This window comes from Citrus sinensis, chromosome 5 (genome assembly GCF_022201045.2).
Source record: "Citrus sinensis cultivar Valencia sweet orange chromosome 5, DVS_A1.0, whole genome shotgun sequence".
In the NCBI taxonomy this organism is placed as follows: Eukaryota; Viridiplantae; Streptophyta; class Magnoliopsida; order Sapindales; family Rutaceae; genus Citrus; species Citrus sinensis.
The window spans coordinates 28,452,265-28,467,709 of record NC_068560.1 but is presented as its reverse complement, the minus strand read 5'-3'; the positions used below and the strand labels follow the sequence as shown (position 1 = coordinate 28,467,709).

At 35.2% G+C, this 15,445-nt stretch overlaps 3 protein-coding genes across 4 annotated transcripts; 2 read left to right on the top strand and 1 right to left on the bottom strand.

Moving 5' to 3' along the window:
* The first annotated feature begins 309 nt into the window (after window positions 1-309).
* On the top strand, window positions 310-6,071 carry LOC102620985 (kinesin-like protein KIN-14S). Its single transcript, XM_006472054.4, has 12 exons — window positions 310-638; window positions 773-805; window positions 1,260-1,414; window positions 1,617-1,716; window positions 2,825-3,088; window positions 3,192-3,471; window positions 3,741-3,905; window positions 4,016-4,231; window positions 4,314-4,351; window positions 4,564-4,727; window positions 4,808-4,921; window positions 5,138-6,071. The coding sequence occupies exons 1-12, from the start codon at window positions 593-595 to the stop codon at window positions 5,894-5,896; spliced, it is 2,334 nt and encodes a 777-aa protein (XP_006472117.3). The 5' UTR covers window positions 310-592; the 3' UTR covers window positions 5,897-6,071.
* Window positions 6,072-6,498: 427 nt separating this feature from the next.
* On the top strand, window positions 6,499-8,819 carry LOC102620698 (microtubule-binding protein TANGLED). The gene is made up of 4 exons (XM_006472053.4): window positions 6,499-6,873; window positions 7,377-7,519; window positions 7,632-7,690; window positions 7,804-8,819. The coding sequence occupies exons 1-4, from the start codon at window positions 6,793-6,795 to the stop codon at window positions 8,670-8,672; spliced, it is 1,152 nt and encodes a 383-aa protein (XP_006472116.2). The 5' UTR covers window positions 6,499-6,792; the 3' UTR covers window positions 8,673-8,819.
* Window positions 8,820-8,993: 174 nt separating this feature from the next.
* LOC102616559 (mitogen-activated protein kinase kinase kinase NPK1) lies at window positions 8,994-13,483 on the bottom strand. Of its 2 annotated transcripts, XM_052442771.1 has the most exons (18): window positions 13,059-13,483; window positions 12,672-12,713; window positions 12,490-12,555; window positions 12,289-12,399; window positions 12,132-12,212; window positions 11,958-12,035; window positions 11,739-11,821; window positions 11,538-11,619; window positions 11,361-11,461; window positions 11,204-11,243; window positions 10,997-11,050; window positions 10,822-10,871; window positions 10,516-10,732; window positions 10,180-10,416; window positions 9,790-10,091; window positions 9,628-9,695; window positions 9,387-9,468; window positions 8,994-9,279 (listed from the first exon to the last, which is right to left on the bottom strand). In XM_052442771.1, exons 1-18 carry the CDS (start codon window positions 13,350-13,352, stop codon window positions 9,255-9,257), a joined length of 2,013 nt encoding a protein of 670 aa, XP_052298731.1. In that variant the 5' UTR covers window positions 13,353-13,483; the 3' UTR covers window positions 8,994-9,254. The 2 variants fall into 2 exon arrangements, with proteins under 2 accessions (XP_052298731.1, XP_052298732.1); XM_052442772.1 differs by having other exon boundaries at window positions 8,994-9,468; window positions 13,059-13,482.
* Between the last annotated feature and the right edge of the window lie 1,962 nt (window positions 13,484-15,445).

Genomic DNA, 15,445 nt, shown 5'->3' with positions numbered 1-15,445 from the left:
TTTTTAAATACAAGTGTTTTAATTTTGTTGGTAAAGATTTTGCCCGAATAATTTTGAAAGATTCAATAATTTTAATAGATGGTATGAAATTTAAATATAAGAAATATTTACTTTTAATTGTATTACATTATATAAAATTTAAACGATTAACGTGCATAATTATATTTTCTTCTCCCGTCGAATAAAAAAAGAAAAAAAATACTATTTTTAGCTAAAATTAATAATTGAAATAAAAGGAGTAAAATAACCCAGAAGGCCTAAACTCGAAATAACGTGATTACCTAAACCGTTTTAGCGATTCGAAGCTCCGTATAATCAAACCCAAATATCCGAACATACGCTCCGAATCCAACGCCTTATTACATGATACATATAGCCGTTAGAAATCAGAGCTCAGAAGCGCTTTCAAAATTAAATCAACGGCTCACATTCATTTCAATTCAAAATCAAATCCCTCCTTTCCATTTAACGCTCCAAATCTCTCTCTCTCTTCTCTCCCTCACTCTCTCTCTCACTCACTCTAGATAGTCGAATTTCGCTTTCAATATCATCAATTTTTGAAATCATTTTCTTCAAATCAAACGCCGGAAAAATGGACTCCAAGAACCGCGACACCAACTTCGATTCTTCTAACACAGGTTTTATTTTCATGCTATACTTCATTTGTTGTCGCAATTCGAAGAGTTATTTGTTTTTATTGTTCTTGTTTCAGATAAAACCCTAGATTTATGATTATCTTTGCTTCTGTTTTCGATTTTACCTTTTTCTTCAGATCATACCTTAAAGAGTGAATCTTGTGACTCAGGTTAGTGATTTTCATGGTATTTTGTTTTTTTTTATTTAATGCTAAGTTATGTTACCGTTTCTTTAATTCTGGAAGAAGAAATGTTGATAATATAATTTCTTTTTCTATGATTTGAGTTGAGTGTAGAAATTAGGTTTTCGGATTCTTGTTTTTATTAAAAAAAAGACGAAGAGAGATTAGTTTTAGGGTTTTATTAAGTCCTGAGTTTGGCTAATGAGAGAATTGGTTTCCTTTTCCTCTTAGTTTTATGCACTTTCAATGCGTGTGAATCAAGGTTAATGTTTCAATTCAGTCTCAGAAATAAGAAAATTGTGTGATTTAGAACCTTTATTTTCCATTTCTGAATCCTAATATTTTAGTTTTAACTGACCATCGGAGGATTTTGTACTGCTTTATTTATTTACTGTAATTTGTGTACCCATGGAATGGTATTTAATTGTTGCTTTCAAAATAGTTGAAGAAACTACAAATTCTTTAGAAAGAGTAGAAGATACTAAAAATTCTGTGGATGAGGATAGTGTATCGAATGGAAGACAAGAATTTTCTCCAGTGCAGGGGCCAGCTCTTCCAATACTGCAAAAGATTGCATGCTTGAGCTCTGAAATTGAGGTAAAAATTTGACTCTTTTACCCTTTTCTATTCGGCAATTCAAAAGAATAATCTATTCAGTAATTCAAAAGATTAATGACCCTCATGAACTTTTGAGCTTATAGAATTTATATTCACTTCAACTTATAGAATTTTGAGCTCTCTCATTGTTTGTATTATTTTTTGTTGGATTTTGCATTGATATCGATGCTTCCTGTTCCAGAATTTGAAGAGAGATCACACAAGTCTTTTACATCATGTGAAGAGCATAAGTACTGATTTTTTTCCAGGCCCCGATGTCTTAGATACTCTCCGGCTGCTCAGTAAGAAATTAGTACTGGTTTTAACAATTGTTTTTCTTTTATTTCTTCTTTCTTTGGTTTAACTGGTTTTAGCAATTGTTTTTCCTAGGGATGGCAAAAATCCCCACGGGGACGGGTACCCTCGGGAATTTTCCCCATTCGGGGAGTGTATGGGGATAATTTCATACCCAATTTCTTATTCGGGGAAGGGACGGGGAAATTTTTTTACCCAATTTCTTATTCGGGGAGGGGACGGAGATGAGGTGGAATCCCCATCCCCTACCCATTTCCCCATTTTAATTTTTAATTTAATTTTTATTTTTTAAAATTACTAGTAAATAAATAATAAAATTTGAATTATAAAATTATAAGTATTGGTAAAAATAAAAAATATCAAAATATTTATATTATTAAACTTTTAGGCCTAATTAACTAATTAAAGTCCTAAATTTTTATTTAGGACATTAAAAAGACCGGACAAATTCTATTAGCCCAAAACTTTTGTTTTAATTTTAATATTCATTAAATATTTTAAACTTAAATCTATTTTTTATTTATTTTTAGATGTTATAATTGCCCATAGCAAATCACAATTTTAATATCTAATCTAATCTAATATTGGCTCTTGATTTGCTTCGACTTAACTATTGTGTTGTAAAAGGAATAGTCTACATTTATAAAGTGCCCACGCCGCCATTGAAAAGTTAATTTTGAATCTAAATTTGATTTTATTTGTAACAATTTTGTATTAGCCTATTAATTTGTTCATGATAGTTTGTATCCCTTGCATGCTGCGTTACTTACTAATTTAGTGTATGTGACTTTTGTAATGGATATTAATGTAAGATATATTTCGAACTTTACTTTTATTTGAATTTTTTATTTTAATATGATTAACTCAAAATCAAAAATAGAAAAAATGTATTAGTTATTCGGGGATCGGGGACCCTCGGGGATCCCCTGTTATTATTCGGGGAGGGAATGGGGATTCTCTTAAATAATTTTGACGGGGATGGATACGGGGAGATTGGTCCCCTCCCCTCCCCTCCCCATTGCCATCCCTAGTTTTTCCTTTATTTCTTCTTTCTTTGGTTTTAACTGGTTTTTTGACTGCTGTTCTTGGTTCTAGGTAATGAACATGAACTTTTGAAGAAGAAGTATGTAGATGTATCCTCTGAGAGGAAGCAGCTTTACAATGAAGTGATTGAGTTGAAAGGCAATATTAGGGTCTTCTGCAGATGTAGGCCTTTAAACAAAGCTGAAAATGCTAATGGATCCACTTCTGTAGTCGAGTTTGACTCATCACAAGAAAATGAGCTACAAATTGTTTCCTCTGATTCTTCCAAAAAGCAATTCAAGTTTGATTATGTGTTTAAGCCTGAGGACAATCAAGGTAATCTGTAATCTCAGGCCTTTTTATATTAGTGATAAGTAATTAATTTCCATAAATATTGCAACTGTTTAAGTTCTTAATCTTGTGTTTCTAAAATATGCAGAGGCTGTATTCGCGCAAACTAAGCCCGTCGTGACTTCGGTATTGGATGGGTACAATGTATGCATCTTTGCATACGGGCAAACAGGAACTGGGAAGACATTTACAATGGAAGGAACACCTGAAAATAGGGGTGTGAACTACAGGACTTTGGAGGAGTTGTTCCGTGTTTCCAAACACAGAAATGGTATCATGAGATATGAGCTATTTGTTAGCATGTTAGAGGTATACAATGAGAAGATAAGGGACCTTTTGGTAGAAAACTCCAACCAGCCTTCTAAGAAGTGAGTTCCCTTATGTCACTTGTAAGGTATTTTCTGCTTTGATATTGATTGATTATTTTCATTCCATTAATGGCACCAAGTTGATTCCTTAAGTGTATGCATCCAGGCCTCCTTTAAAATGCTTCTGCTTTACACAACTAAACTAATCAAGAGTTTTGTTCTGGTTTTAGGACATGGTGATATATTTTTAGCTCTTGATCTTGTAACTTCTGGTAATAACTAATTTTTATTGGAATAAACAAATATATCTAAATTTTATTTGGATGAAGGTTGGAGATAAAGCAAGCAGCAGAAGGTGGTACCCAAGAAGTGCCAGGACTCACTGAAGCTCAAGTATATGGTACAGAGGAAGTGTGGGAGCTACTTAAGTCTGGAGCCAGAGTTAGATCTGTTGGATCCACCAATGCCAATGAGCTCAGTAGCCGGTCTCACTGGTAATTTCTAATTCTGATAGAGTGATTTATGGAAGACTATGTAATGAAATAAAAAGGTCACCGAAATATCCGTAGATTGAGCTGGCAAACATTGTTTGCTTTTCATGTAGCTTGTTGCGAGTAAGTGTGAAGGGGGAGAATCTGATAAATGGGCAGAAGACTAAGAGTCACCTCTGGCTGGTAGACTTGGCAGGCAGTGAACGTGTGGGGAAGATTGAAGTTGATGGTGAGAGGTTGAAGGAATCTCAGTTTATAAATAAATCTCTCTCTGCACTTGGTGATGTTATATCTGCTCTGGCATCTAAATCAGGCCACATTCCGTACAGGTTCATCACTTCTTTCTCTCCTTGATTAACTACTGTTTACTCAAAATATCTTACAAACATTCTATTCTTATGTGAAAACCAGGAACTCGAAGCTCACTCATATTTTGCAGAGCTCTCTAGGTGAGCTTTTTTGGCCTTAGCATTCTTATATTTGGAGTATAATCCTCCACAATTGCCCTTCCCTGCAAGTTCTAAGGTTATTTACCCTGTTGTGGAGGATTCCAGAATATACTTTTTGGCCCCTAAAATCTCCGTTGGCCCTTTTTTTTTGTCTTTTTTAAGTGCATGGTCTTCTTTAGAAGAAATAATACTAACTGGAATACAAAATGAAGGTGGAGATTGCAAGACTCTGATGTTTGTTCAGATCAGCCCAAGTTCTTCAGACCTTGGAGAGACCCTTTGTTCACTGAATTTTGCCAGCCGAGTTCGGGGAATTGAAAGTGGTCCTGCTCGGAAACAATCAGACATTTCTGAACTTTTTAAGTACAAGCAAATGGTATGTATCCTTTTTAAGCTTTTACACAATTTAGACGATCTCTCAAATTGCAGAAATTCAAGCTTTGTGCTATATGACAGGCAGAAAAGTTAAAGCAGGATGAGAAGGAGACAAAGAAGTTGCAGGACAATTTGCAGTCTGTACAATTAAGGCTCGCTGCCAGAGAACATATCTGCAGAGCCCTTCAAGAAAAGGTAATTAAATATGATGGTCTAGTTTAAAACTTCCTATCATATCCTTAATTTAGTGTGTTCATTGAGTTCTTCTCTTCTTAAATGATTATAGCTTCCTTTTAAGAGTATGAAAATGCAGAAAGTCTGTTCTACCATGCCGGCATCGTAGGGATTTAGTGTTTATCTGCTTTTATTGTTTTTGTTCGCTTTGCTAACCAGACTGAATCTTTATAACAGGTCAAGGACCTGGAAAATCAATTAGCTGAGGAAAGGAAAACAAGAATAAAGCAGGAAACGAGAGCTTTTGCTGCTACATCTACTCAGTCAACTCTTAAACAAGTTGCAGTAAAGACCAAGACAGAGAAAAAGCCACCATTGGCTCCTTCAAAAATGAGGATGCCATTACGAAGAATCAGTAACTTCGTGCCTCCACAATCTCCTCGCCCTCCTCAGAAAAAAAACACTATGAGAACCACAATGGCAGCATCCGAGGGAAAAGAAAACACTCAGAGAACCACAATGACAGCCCCAACAAATGCTAAAATGCTTATGATTCCAAGAAGGATGTCAATTGCTGTCAGACCTACTCCTTCAACAACACAAGCTATTCAGCCAAAGAGACGCGTATCCATTGCTACCCTCCGCCCAGAAACAAGCTCACACATGACAACACCACTCCACACCTCTCTATCACGACATCAAAATGGAAATGCAATCGGCAGGCAATCATTAATGAGGGATCCACGAAAGGCAAGATACTCGAAACTGTTTTCTCCCATGCCGGAGCTCAACACAGCTTTGGAAAGTACACCAACAGCAATGAGGTGCAGTAGTAAGTTCATGGGAAGTCCCCCTACGCAGGCACCGGGTTCTTGGAAGCCCAAGCATCCAACTGTTGTTGCACTGCAAAGGAAAACACTTGTGTGGAGTCCTTTGAAGGCGAGAAGCATGAAGAACTACAGGAGATCATTATTGCCTTCTCAAACCTTCAATTGAGATGCGACGAATGAAAAAAGAAAAACTAAAACAAATTTTTAACAGTCTTTGTTGTCAATACAATAACACAGTATATTTCTTCTCGTTGTTCTGTGATTGTTTTTGTTATGGAACTCTATCTAGAATGCTTTTCAAGTGTATGCTTCTTGCTTACGAAAAATCAGTTATTTTTCACTGTGTTGGAGTTCCATTTCTTTTTCTCTCCATTCAAGAGTCTTGGTAATGAAAATTTTATGAAGAGTAATCGTTGCAAATAGCCACAAAGTGTTTTTCTAAAAGAACGGTTTGGATCTGTTTTATATCACGTTTGGATAATAACACGTGGATCTCGATGCAAGCTCATCCTGTGCTTCAACCATGCAATCACTACCCTTCGTAAAGTCAAAATTCAAAAAGTTCCTCGACCGTTTGATTCATTATGATCAACGGCTAAGCAATAATTCTCTCACTTTCAAGAAGAAATAGAAAAATTAATATAACAAAGTTAATAAATACAATAATGCTACAAAGAAAGAATTTAAAAACAAAAAAGTAGCCGTTTTGCATACGTTCTTAATAGCTAATACTCGTACAGAATAGATTGGACCGTTGGAACAAAAAGATCCGTTACAAAAGTTGAAGTGCAATATCTCTATTTTGACTTTTTTCACTGAGTTAAACTCAAACTCAACAGAAAGTGAAAGAGAAAGCTAACAGTTTCTTCTGCCGAACAAGTGATTAAGAAAGAAGAAGAAGAAGAAGAAGAAGATAAACTGTAAGTGGATAAGACCCCCATTTGAGTTAAAAGCTTATGGACCCTTAACAGAAGAAGAAAAAGAGTAGTGGAGGAGCGGAGCTTGAAAGAGACCCACAGTTGAGTTTCTTGCTTTGAGCTACCATTGGCTAAAATAATAATAATGGTTGCAAGAACCCCACCAAAGCAGAGGAAAGTTTTGGCTCCTCTTAATCCCGTGCTTCTCAGAGAAACTGTAAAGAAGGTACAATAATACTGTTATATAAAAAAATTGCTGGGGTCTTTGATTTTGATTTTCCCTTTTTAAGGTGTTTAAATTGCTGGGGTTGCATTAGGCTTATCTGAGTCACAAGTTCAAACGCGTTTCTTTTTTTTTTGTTCTCTTAGTTCTTTTGGTTTTTTTCATATTATCAGCAGATGGGTTTGTAATAATTTCTACTTGTGGTAACAATTTCAAGATCTTTGAATTCTTTTGTTTCCATTGTCTTCTCAGTAACCAAGCAGAGAATGTTCTTCTCAATGGGATTTTAATTGTTTTCTTTGTTTCTCTAAACTTAAGAATGATCATAAACAGTTTCTGCTCTAGGCCTAGCTAAGTATAATTCATATCAGAGTTTTTATTCTTTTTTGGTTTCCTTAGTTTTCTCAGCAGCCACGTAGACAATTTTCTGCCAATGGGGATTTGAATTTCTTCTTTAATTTTCTTTAACCTGTGGGTTTGTGTTATTTGTTGGTTGGCTTATGAAGGTGGACAAATGTATGGCAAGATTGCAAGAGCTGCAATACACAGTAACAGGAGGGACTAAGATGATTTCTGGGGTTAGCCTCAGTCCCAGAAGTACTAGAGGTTACTTGAGAACTAGTCTCAGGTGCAAGCAAGAGTCTTTAAGGTATGATATCAATTCTGGGTTTGAATTTTACTTTTTATTTTCTTATGAGGTCATCAGCGTGATAATTTTAATCATTCCGTGCGAATATGTTCGTTTGCTTGGTAATTTGCAGGATCAAGAATGCTACCCCCAGAAAATCTCCCAAGGGAAAATTTCCAGCACCTGCAGGAGGTTAGTACTATTGCTATAATCAGCATATTGTGTTCGATGGTCAGATTATTTGCTCATCACCAAGCTTGATATCAATGGAGTTGCGTGCTAACAATTTAGATCTTTTTACTCAGGTGAGTGGCGTGGAATGTCGTTACCAGCAATGCTAGTAGGCGAAACAGTGGGAGAAATTCTACAAGCAACTCAATTTGCAAGAGAAATAGTGGCTGCAGTTGCTACCAAGACCAAGAAAATTACAATTGAAGATCCAAAAACACCTGTGACTGAAAAGAGAAACCACCGGCCAAATCCTGAAAACACCGAGCTGAGAGTTAGAAGAAAGAAGGAAAAGCAGAATAAGCTGCAATCGATTAGATCAGAATCTGATTCTCCAAAGCGTCAAAGGGCTCAATCACGAATCAACTTCAAGGTTTCACCTCCAAAAGTAATAGAACTTGATAAGGAGAACAACAGATACTTGGCAAATAGAGTGTCACCCAGAAACAAGCCTTGGACTAAAAAGACTGTATTGTTTCCAAATCCTTTGTTTCGTGCAACACCTTCACAACAGCAAAAGTTTTGCAAGACAAGGTCTCCAGTTATTGCAAGAGATAAGCAACCTTTGTTTCTTTCAACACCCTCTTCACAGCAGCAAAAAGTGAGCAAGATAAGGTCTCCAGTTATTACAAGAAACAAGCAAACTACTCCACACAAGTTCTTGATTAAGTCCCCGCCTTCGGCCTCCAAGTTTCAAGTGAAAATCAAAAGTCCACCAGTGATTTCTTCTCTTTCGCCCACAAGGTCAACAAACTTAAGCAAGAAGTCCCCGAAGTTGTCAACAGCATCAAAACTGCGTCGATCATTTTCACCTTCAAGATTGGCAAACAGATTGGTGTCTCCATTGAAGAGCAGAAAAACTGTACAGAAGTGTGATGGGCAAATGAGTGGATTGAAACAGCGTCCTACTTATGTGCCTAAGCGATTCTCAATGGGGAGAATCTAAAGGTGCCACGTCCTTTTCTTTGATTCAATTGCAAATGGTGTTCATAGTTGATTCTTTTTTCCTTCACAGATGTGATTTTCTTCTTTCATTGTTGTGTGATGCATTTCAACAATAACATGTGAATGCTAGCATTGCCAATTGATATTACCTTTCTGGGTGTGTTTAATTTTATGTTTCTAATTTTTTTTTTCCTTTCGTAAAACCTGTTTCTGCTGCTGAAATGAATCTCCGAAACAGAAGCGTGACAAAATGTGAGTGTTTTAAGAGATGGCATAGGAAGAGAAAATGACATGTAAGATCTAAGTCTGTATAAGATGTCTGTATACGGCTTTAAAAAGATGTAATATTGATGATCAAGATGATTAATCAACATCTGACAATACAATTTGTACACACTAGATACAAACTTGAGGAGCATTCACATCCCCAGCAAAACCACCAAAAAAAATAACAAATAAAAGATGCGGCGGCAGAGAATCAACAACAAAACTCCAGCTTGGCCTCTAAAGGGGGGAAAAAAAATTGCATACACATTTTAGGCTCAACAAGCACTTGTTGATTTGAAGCGTCTGCCAAACCAAATTATTTCACTGCTCCGCCAAACCAACTGTGTATTTTTTAAGATGAACTCATGATTCAATTTCTCTGTGAGGATTCAATTTCTCTGTGAGGATCAGCATTGAAATGCAAGATTATTTTCCTGGAGATGCAAACCTTGTTCGATCTCTCTGCCGATTTACAACTCGATCCTTTGGAGATGATGACTTCCCCCCCACGCCTGCTTGGCGCATCATCTCTGCAAACAATGTTTTTCATAATCATGTTTTAAGTACACAAAAGGTTAAGCTTGCTCTGTACAAAGCCATTGCTACATGAGAATTATTATACATAATTTTTAAAAGGAAGAAAAGTTGGGGAGGGGCGGGAAGTGTGGGAAGGACAAAGAAATATATACCTCGCTCTCTCTCAAGCTCTTGGCGAAGCTCTTCCTTCCACTTTCTCTGTCTCTCGGAAAAACTCATACTGTAAATAGTAGACCCATTCTAACTCATATTAGTCAACAGCTAAGAAGAAATCAATATAAAGAAATACCTAAAAAAAATACCCATGAATCAACCTGGGACTACATGACTCTGGCTGAGGGGATGAATTTTCTTGTGCAGATATGTTGCTTGCAACACCAATATTAGATGCTCGCTTGCCGTTACTACCAGGACTTCCTGTGCCAACTGCATCAACGGCCACAGGTGAAGTGCCAACAGGTGCCCGACTGGGTGACCTGCTTTTAGGAGGTAATTTCAAGTAATTTGGAGAGGTTTCATCACACACGCTCTCCACAAAGCTGGGAGAGCAAGCTGAATTTAAACTGTTATAAAACTCTTCGTATAAAGGCGTCTGCAGTTTCTTTAGTTCTAAGGCCTGAAGAAATAATTTAGTGCATCATCAATGTAATGTAAATCAAATTTAACATGACCACAAAAAGGCCAATTCTGATGCAAACCAGTACCTTTGCATCCAGAAAGGCTTTGATTTTTGATTCAGTAAGTTCATCATCATCCTCAGAGAGTGGAGTACCACGAGGAAATGAAAATCCATTGTCTTCCTCACCAGAAGCATTGATGCGACTTGCAGGCACCTTAAGCGACTCATCACTGTCTGGTTTCAGTTCATTTTTTTCTGGTTCAGGACTTCCATCAAACTTCCACCTCCAATCATCAGAAGGCTCACACATTGGATTACGACTCTAATAACAAGCAAAAAAGCATGTAACTAGTAACTATTAAAGCTCTTACATCATTAAAACATTATGTAAGCTGCAAAAGAATATAAAGCAATTGCTCACCTTTTCAAGGTCATTAGGTGCCAAAATAGAACTAAGCTTTCTATCACCAGCCACAAAATCCTCTTGGTCAAGCTGACACATATCATCATTGCTATTGCTTGTTACCCATCCATGCATGCTTCCAGACAATTTCTCCGCAATTACTCTTGAGCAGCTCAGACTATCCAAATTACATATATCTGCTGAGCCAGGTGAGCCAGGGGAGGTCAACATCTGACTGGCAACAAATTGATGCTATTGTCACAAATCTCCGGGTTTAAAAAAAAATGTATTATCTAGAATATTCAGAAGATATGTAATACTTACAGGCTTTCCAAGTTGGCAACATGTGATGGTGAAAGAATTTCAGAACTTTTCTGAACATATCACAATGTATGTCATTAGAAAAAAATGATTTGATTCAAATAAATTAATACATAAGAATACAAATGACGATAATTAATATTTGAATGATACAAGAATATACTTTAAATATACTAACCATGACAGAAGCATGTAAAACAGGATCCTCGTCATCCCCAGTGACAAATGGATGCTGCAAGTAATTGACAAATAAGCGTTTGAAACTATATAAAAGTCTGACTGTTTCTGGACAGTTTTCCTCACAATCATTGTCATTTGACATATTTATAGCAGAATTGAAGAACAACAATGTTCTAGTATTTAAGGGCAATCAAAATTGAATCACCTTTAGCAATTCAGATGCTGTTGGCCTCAAATCTGGTTCCCTGCCATGGAACAAAAGAAACACTTAATGCCTCATGTAATTCAGACAGTCTATATTCAATACTGCTATAATAGATGTCAAAGGCGCAAAGAAAAATTTATAGCATTAAGTAATATACTTTTCCAGACATTTCAGCAAAAAATCTTTTGCCTTCACAGAAAGGTTCTCTGGAATTGGTGGATGAGACTTTGTAGTCCCTATATGAAAGAGAGCAGCAACCTGGAGAAACATGTCAGGCCAACATAAGAAAGAACACTATATCGAACAAGCTGTTGACAGCTGGAAAAATGAATACCTCCTGATACTGTTGACTCCAAGGAGGCTTTCCAGTGGCCATTTCAATTACCGTACATCCAACACTCCATATGTCAGCAGAGCTAGAAAGTCATAGCCGTAAAGTATCAGGAAAAGTTAGACCATCATATTTTTTAATGAATAATATCGACCACAGTTGTGATCTTCATTATCTAAAAAGTTAACCGCAGAGTCAACTTACTAGCTATGCCCAGTCTGCCGAATGACTTCTGGAGCCATCCAATATGGAGTACCCTTCATGGACTTGGCACCCGAAATGGTTGCCTATTGTAACAAGCATTTTGTTAGATAGATTAAACTGTAGAAGTGGTTTATAAATTAATAATTCAAAGAAGCAGTTTCCAAATTACAAGAAAAATTAATTTAGATGTAACAGAAAGTGGAGTGATTGGTAAATTACCAGCTCGGCAACCTGTTTGGATGCACCAAAATCTGCAAGTTTAATGCATCCTTTATTGTCTACAAGGATATTTGCTCCCTGAAAATAGATGGATATAAAAAAGATGTTCATTAGTTTATGAGCAATAAACAAGTAAGAAACCGTAGACATTTCTCTAACAAGTAAGAAAAGCACCTTAATGTCCCTGTGCATAATTCCATGATTGTGCAAATATTCCAGCCCCAGCAACAATTGTTTCGTGTAAGTTCGCATAACCTACTTAACAAATTGGTACATAAGATTAGCATTTCAAAACACCTAGAATTTGCAAGGTCAGTTAGCAGAGACGTACAGCCTCTGGGAAGGGTCCGAATTTCCCCAGAAGTGATGATATTGATCCACCAGGAACAAACTCCAACAGAATATTTAATGATTCCTCCTCCCTAACCGTCCCCAAATATCTCTGACAGATCCAAAATGACATACTCAGTTGGAAAAGTAATAGACATCATAAATTCAATGTAAAAACAGAAGATCATACTTATTAACTCACAACAATGTTTGGATGAGAGAGATCTTTTAGAAGCTTAACTTCTTCCTCAAGCTCCTTGATGTGATCCTACTTAAGGCAACAAGCAGACCAATTGAACTAGGCCATGTATTAAAGATACTAAGACCTCAAAACATAACTAAATCATCAAAAATCAAACTAGAATGACAAGTCCATAATCAAACCTGCGCCTTTTCCTTTGAAGCAAAATTTGCCGCAATTAAGACCTGAAAAAGAGCAACGAAAAACAAACTCTATCAAACCCTAGTACAAAATAACCAAAATTACATGACTTATATTTTAAATACAAATTGCAACCATATAATTGAGAACACCAACTAAAGAATTCACAAGAAGCAACTTAACAAACCAAGCTTGAACCCAAATATCAAACTTTATTCTTGGACAATAAGAACCCAAGCGCAAAAGAGTGAAGAAACACAAAGAGTGCCCACTAAAGAATTGACAAGAAGCAACATCAAAAACCAAACTCTATATCCAAAAATCAAACTTTATTCATCGACAAGAAAAAACAATAGCAAAAAAAAATCAAAATTAAAAAATAACAGGACCTGCTTCACCGCTAAAAGCTCGCCGGAATCAAGATTCATTCCCATATACACTCTTCCAAAAGCCCCACAACCGATCAACTCGCCCTTCCGCCATCGGATCGGCGGCGACATTTTTACCGACGGCGAAATGTGTTTGCTTAAAACTCGAGAATTGCGGATGCAAGAATTGAACCTTTCCACCAAATTTCCTCCGGAAAACGGCGTCGGTGAGTTTGCCGTTTGTGCGTCGGTGGTGGACTCCGCCGTCGTACGGAATACAATTGATCGGCGCACTGAGCCGAAGAGATCTTGCATTGGTGAATGTGTGAATGCACAGTGAGTGAATGGAATGAGTGAGTTTTAATTACTTGTTAATGTTTCATTTGGTCGGCAAAAGAGAAGAGAAAGAGAGAGGAGGGAAAAAGGTGGGGAGTGATTATTTTTTGAAAAAATATTAATAAATATAATTGTTTATAAATACAAAATAAACAGTAGCACTTGAATGATATTAGGATAATAATATCTGGGTCCCTAAATGTTTACTATTTCTTACACGAGCTATTAAACGATTATAATCAAGTCTCTAACCCACTAACCTTGTAGTTGTAGAAAAGGTGGGATTATTTAAACTCATTAATTTCTTCCCTACGTTCTTTTTTAAATTAAAATTTTTATTGTAAAAACATAATTTTATCAATTACTTATTTTACATTGTTCTCTCTTCCGTCACCCTTTTTCCTTATCGAAAATTTATTGTGATATATGAAGTAAATGTTATGAAATTGTTCAAAATTTAATAAAGTTCAATTCTATTATAATCTAAAATAAAATAAAAGAAACAATACTCATTATGTAAAAATTAAAAATAAATTTTTTATACCATTCAAAAGCACAAATTTAAACTATAAAAGTATATAAGAACTAATAATGTTAGTAACGAAAAGTAAGAAAAAGATAAAATTGATTTAGTAAGAAAGAATAAAAAATAAAAATAAAAGAGATGAAAACTAGTCTAAGCTTTGACTATTATTACTAGAAAGATAAAAACTAGAGAGAAAGTAGTTAATCAAGGATAATTTTGTGATTTTTGAGAATTAGTGAATTAAAATAATTAGTTATAATCTGATAATTATTTCAACTCAAAAAGTGGGCATTGAAAGGAAAATAGTGGGTTCAAACACCCTCACCCTTATATAAATAATCAAATTATTTAGGAAATGACCAACTTACTCTTACATTTATTTTTAAGTTTGAATACTATCATTCAATTATTTTATAAACAACATGTTTATATCTAATTTAATATTGAAGATTTAATAAATTTGTCTAATTAATTTGTGAACTTTACAGTTGAGGTTGATTTTGATTTTATAAAATATTTATTTTCATATTAAATCATAAAATTTTCAATTAGAATTTCATTTTTCCTTACGCAATATATATGAATAAGTAAATGGTACGTAAGAGTACAAAGTAATTCCACCATTTCAATAGTGCTAGTGGTACCAGGGACATATTTGATATAAATAAATAATTATGTCCTTAGCTGAGAAAACAAGAACATCAAGGATTTGGATGTTATTACTCCAATGTTATTATGTTGTTGGGTAATTTTTAAAAAACTCCCCTGAGGTTTGGGCTTATTGCAAGTAGATGGCGAGAATTGATTTATTTGTAAAAAACCCCCTACCGTCAGTTAGGTTTAACATTGACCGTTAGTTGACCGTGCAAAGACAATATTACCCTTAACAATAGTTTATAAACGAAAATAACTAAAAAAAAACCAAAATTATTAGCTATTTTACACTTTTTAAATTATTAATATTTTCTTAAAGTTCTTATAAAAAATTAAAATTAAAAAATTAAAAAATCCTCTTTAAATTATTGATATTTCCTTAAAATTCCTACAAGAAAGATAAAATTAAAAATTTAAAAATGAAATAGTCATAATCTTTACCTATGATATTATAAATTTTTAGAATTGACAAGGATAAAATTGTCAGAAAATAGGATTTGTGCTTTTTGCACCAATAATTTTGGTTTTTTTTTAGTTATTTTCGTTTACAAACTATTGTTAAGGGTAATATTGTCTTTGCACGGTCAACTAACGGTCAATGTTAAACTTAACTGACGGTAGGGGATTTTTTACAAATAAATCAATTCTCACCATCTACTTGCAACAAGCCCAAACCTCAGGGGAGGTTTTTAAAAATTACCCTTATGTTGTTACGGTGGGACTACTTTTGCCGAGCTTTTTTCTAATGGAAGTGCTTCGGCGAAATCATTTATCACTTCCAAAAGTACACATAGTTTTTTTTTTAAATCAATAATATTATTACACACATTTATATACTCGTCACTCGAATACGTAATTTATATTTGGGAAATCATAAGATCTGTCAATTATC

Coding starts and splice junctions, on each gene's coding strand:
- LOC102620985 (XM_006472054.4), top strand. CDS start 593: ATGGACTCCAAGAACCGCGACACCAACTTCGATTCTTCTAACACAG. Junction 639..772: donor CTTCGATTCTTCTAACACAG/GTTTTATTTTCA, acceptor CTTTTTCTTCAG/ATCATACCTTAAAGAGTGAA. Junction 1,415..1,616: donor GCTTGAGCTCTGAAATTGAG/GTAAAAATTTGA, acceptor TTCCTGTTCCAG/AATTTGAAGAGAGATCACAC.
- LOC102620698 (XM_006472053.4), top strand. CDS start 6,793: ATGGTTGCAAGAACCCCACCAAAGCAGAGGAAAGTTTTGGCTCCTCTT. Junction 6,874..7,376: donor TCAGAGAAACTGTAAAGAAG/GTACAATAATAC, acceptor TGGCTTATGAAG/GTGGACAAATGTATGGCAAG. Junction 7,520..7,631: donor TGCAAGCAAGAGTCTTTAAG/GTATGATATCAA, acceptor GGTAATTTGCAG/GATCAAGAATGCTACCCCCA.
- LOC102616559 (XM_052442771.1), bottom strand. CDS start 13,352: ATGCAAGATCTCTTCGGCTCAGTGCGCCGATCAATTGTATTCCGTACG. Junction 11,822..11,957: donor CCAAACAGGTTGCCGAGCTG/GTAATTTACCAA, acceptor TTGTTACAATAG/GCAACCATTTCGGGTGCCAA. Junction 11,244..11,360: donor TTGCTGAAATGTCTGGAAAA/GTATATTACTTA, acceptor GTTCCATGGCAG/GGAACCAGATTTGAGGCCAA.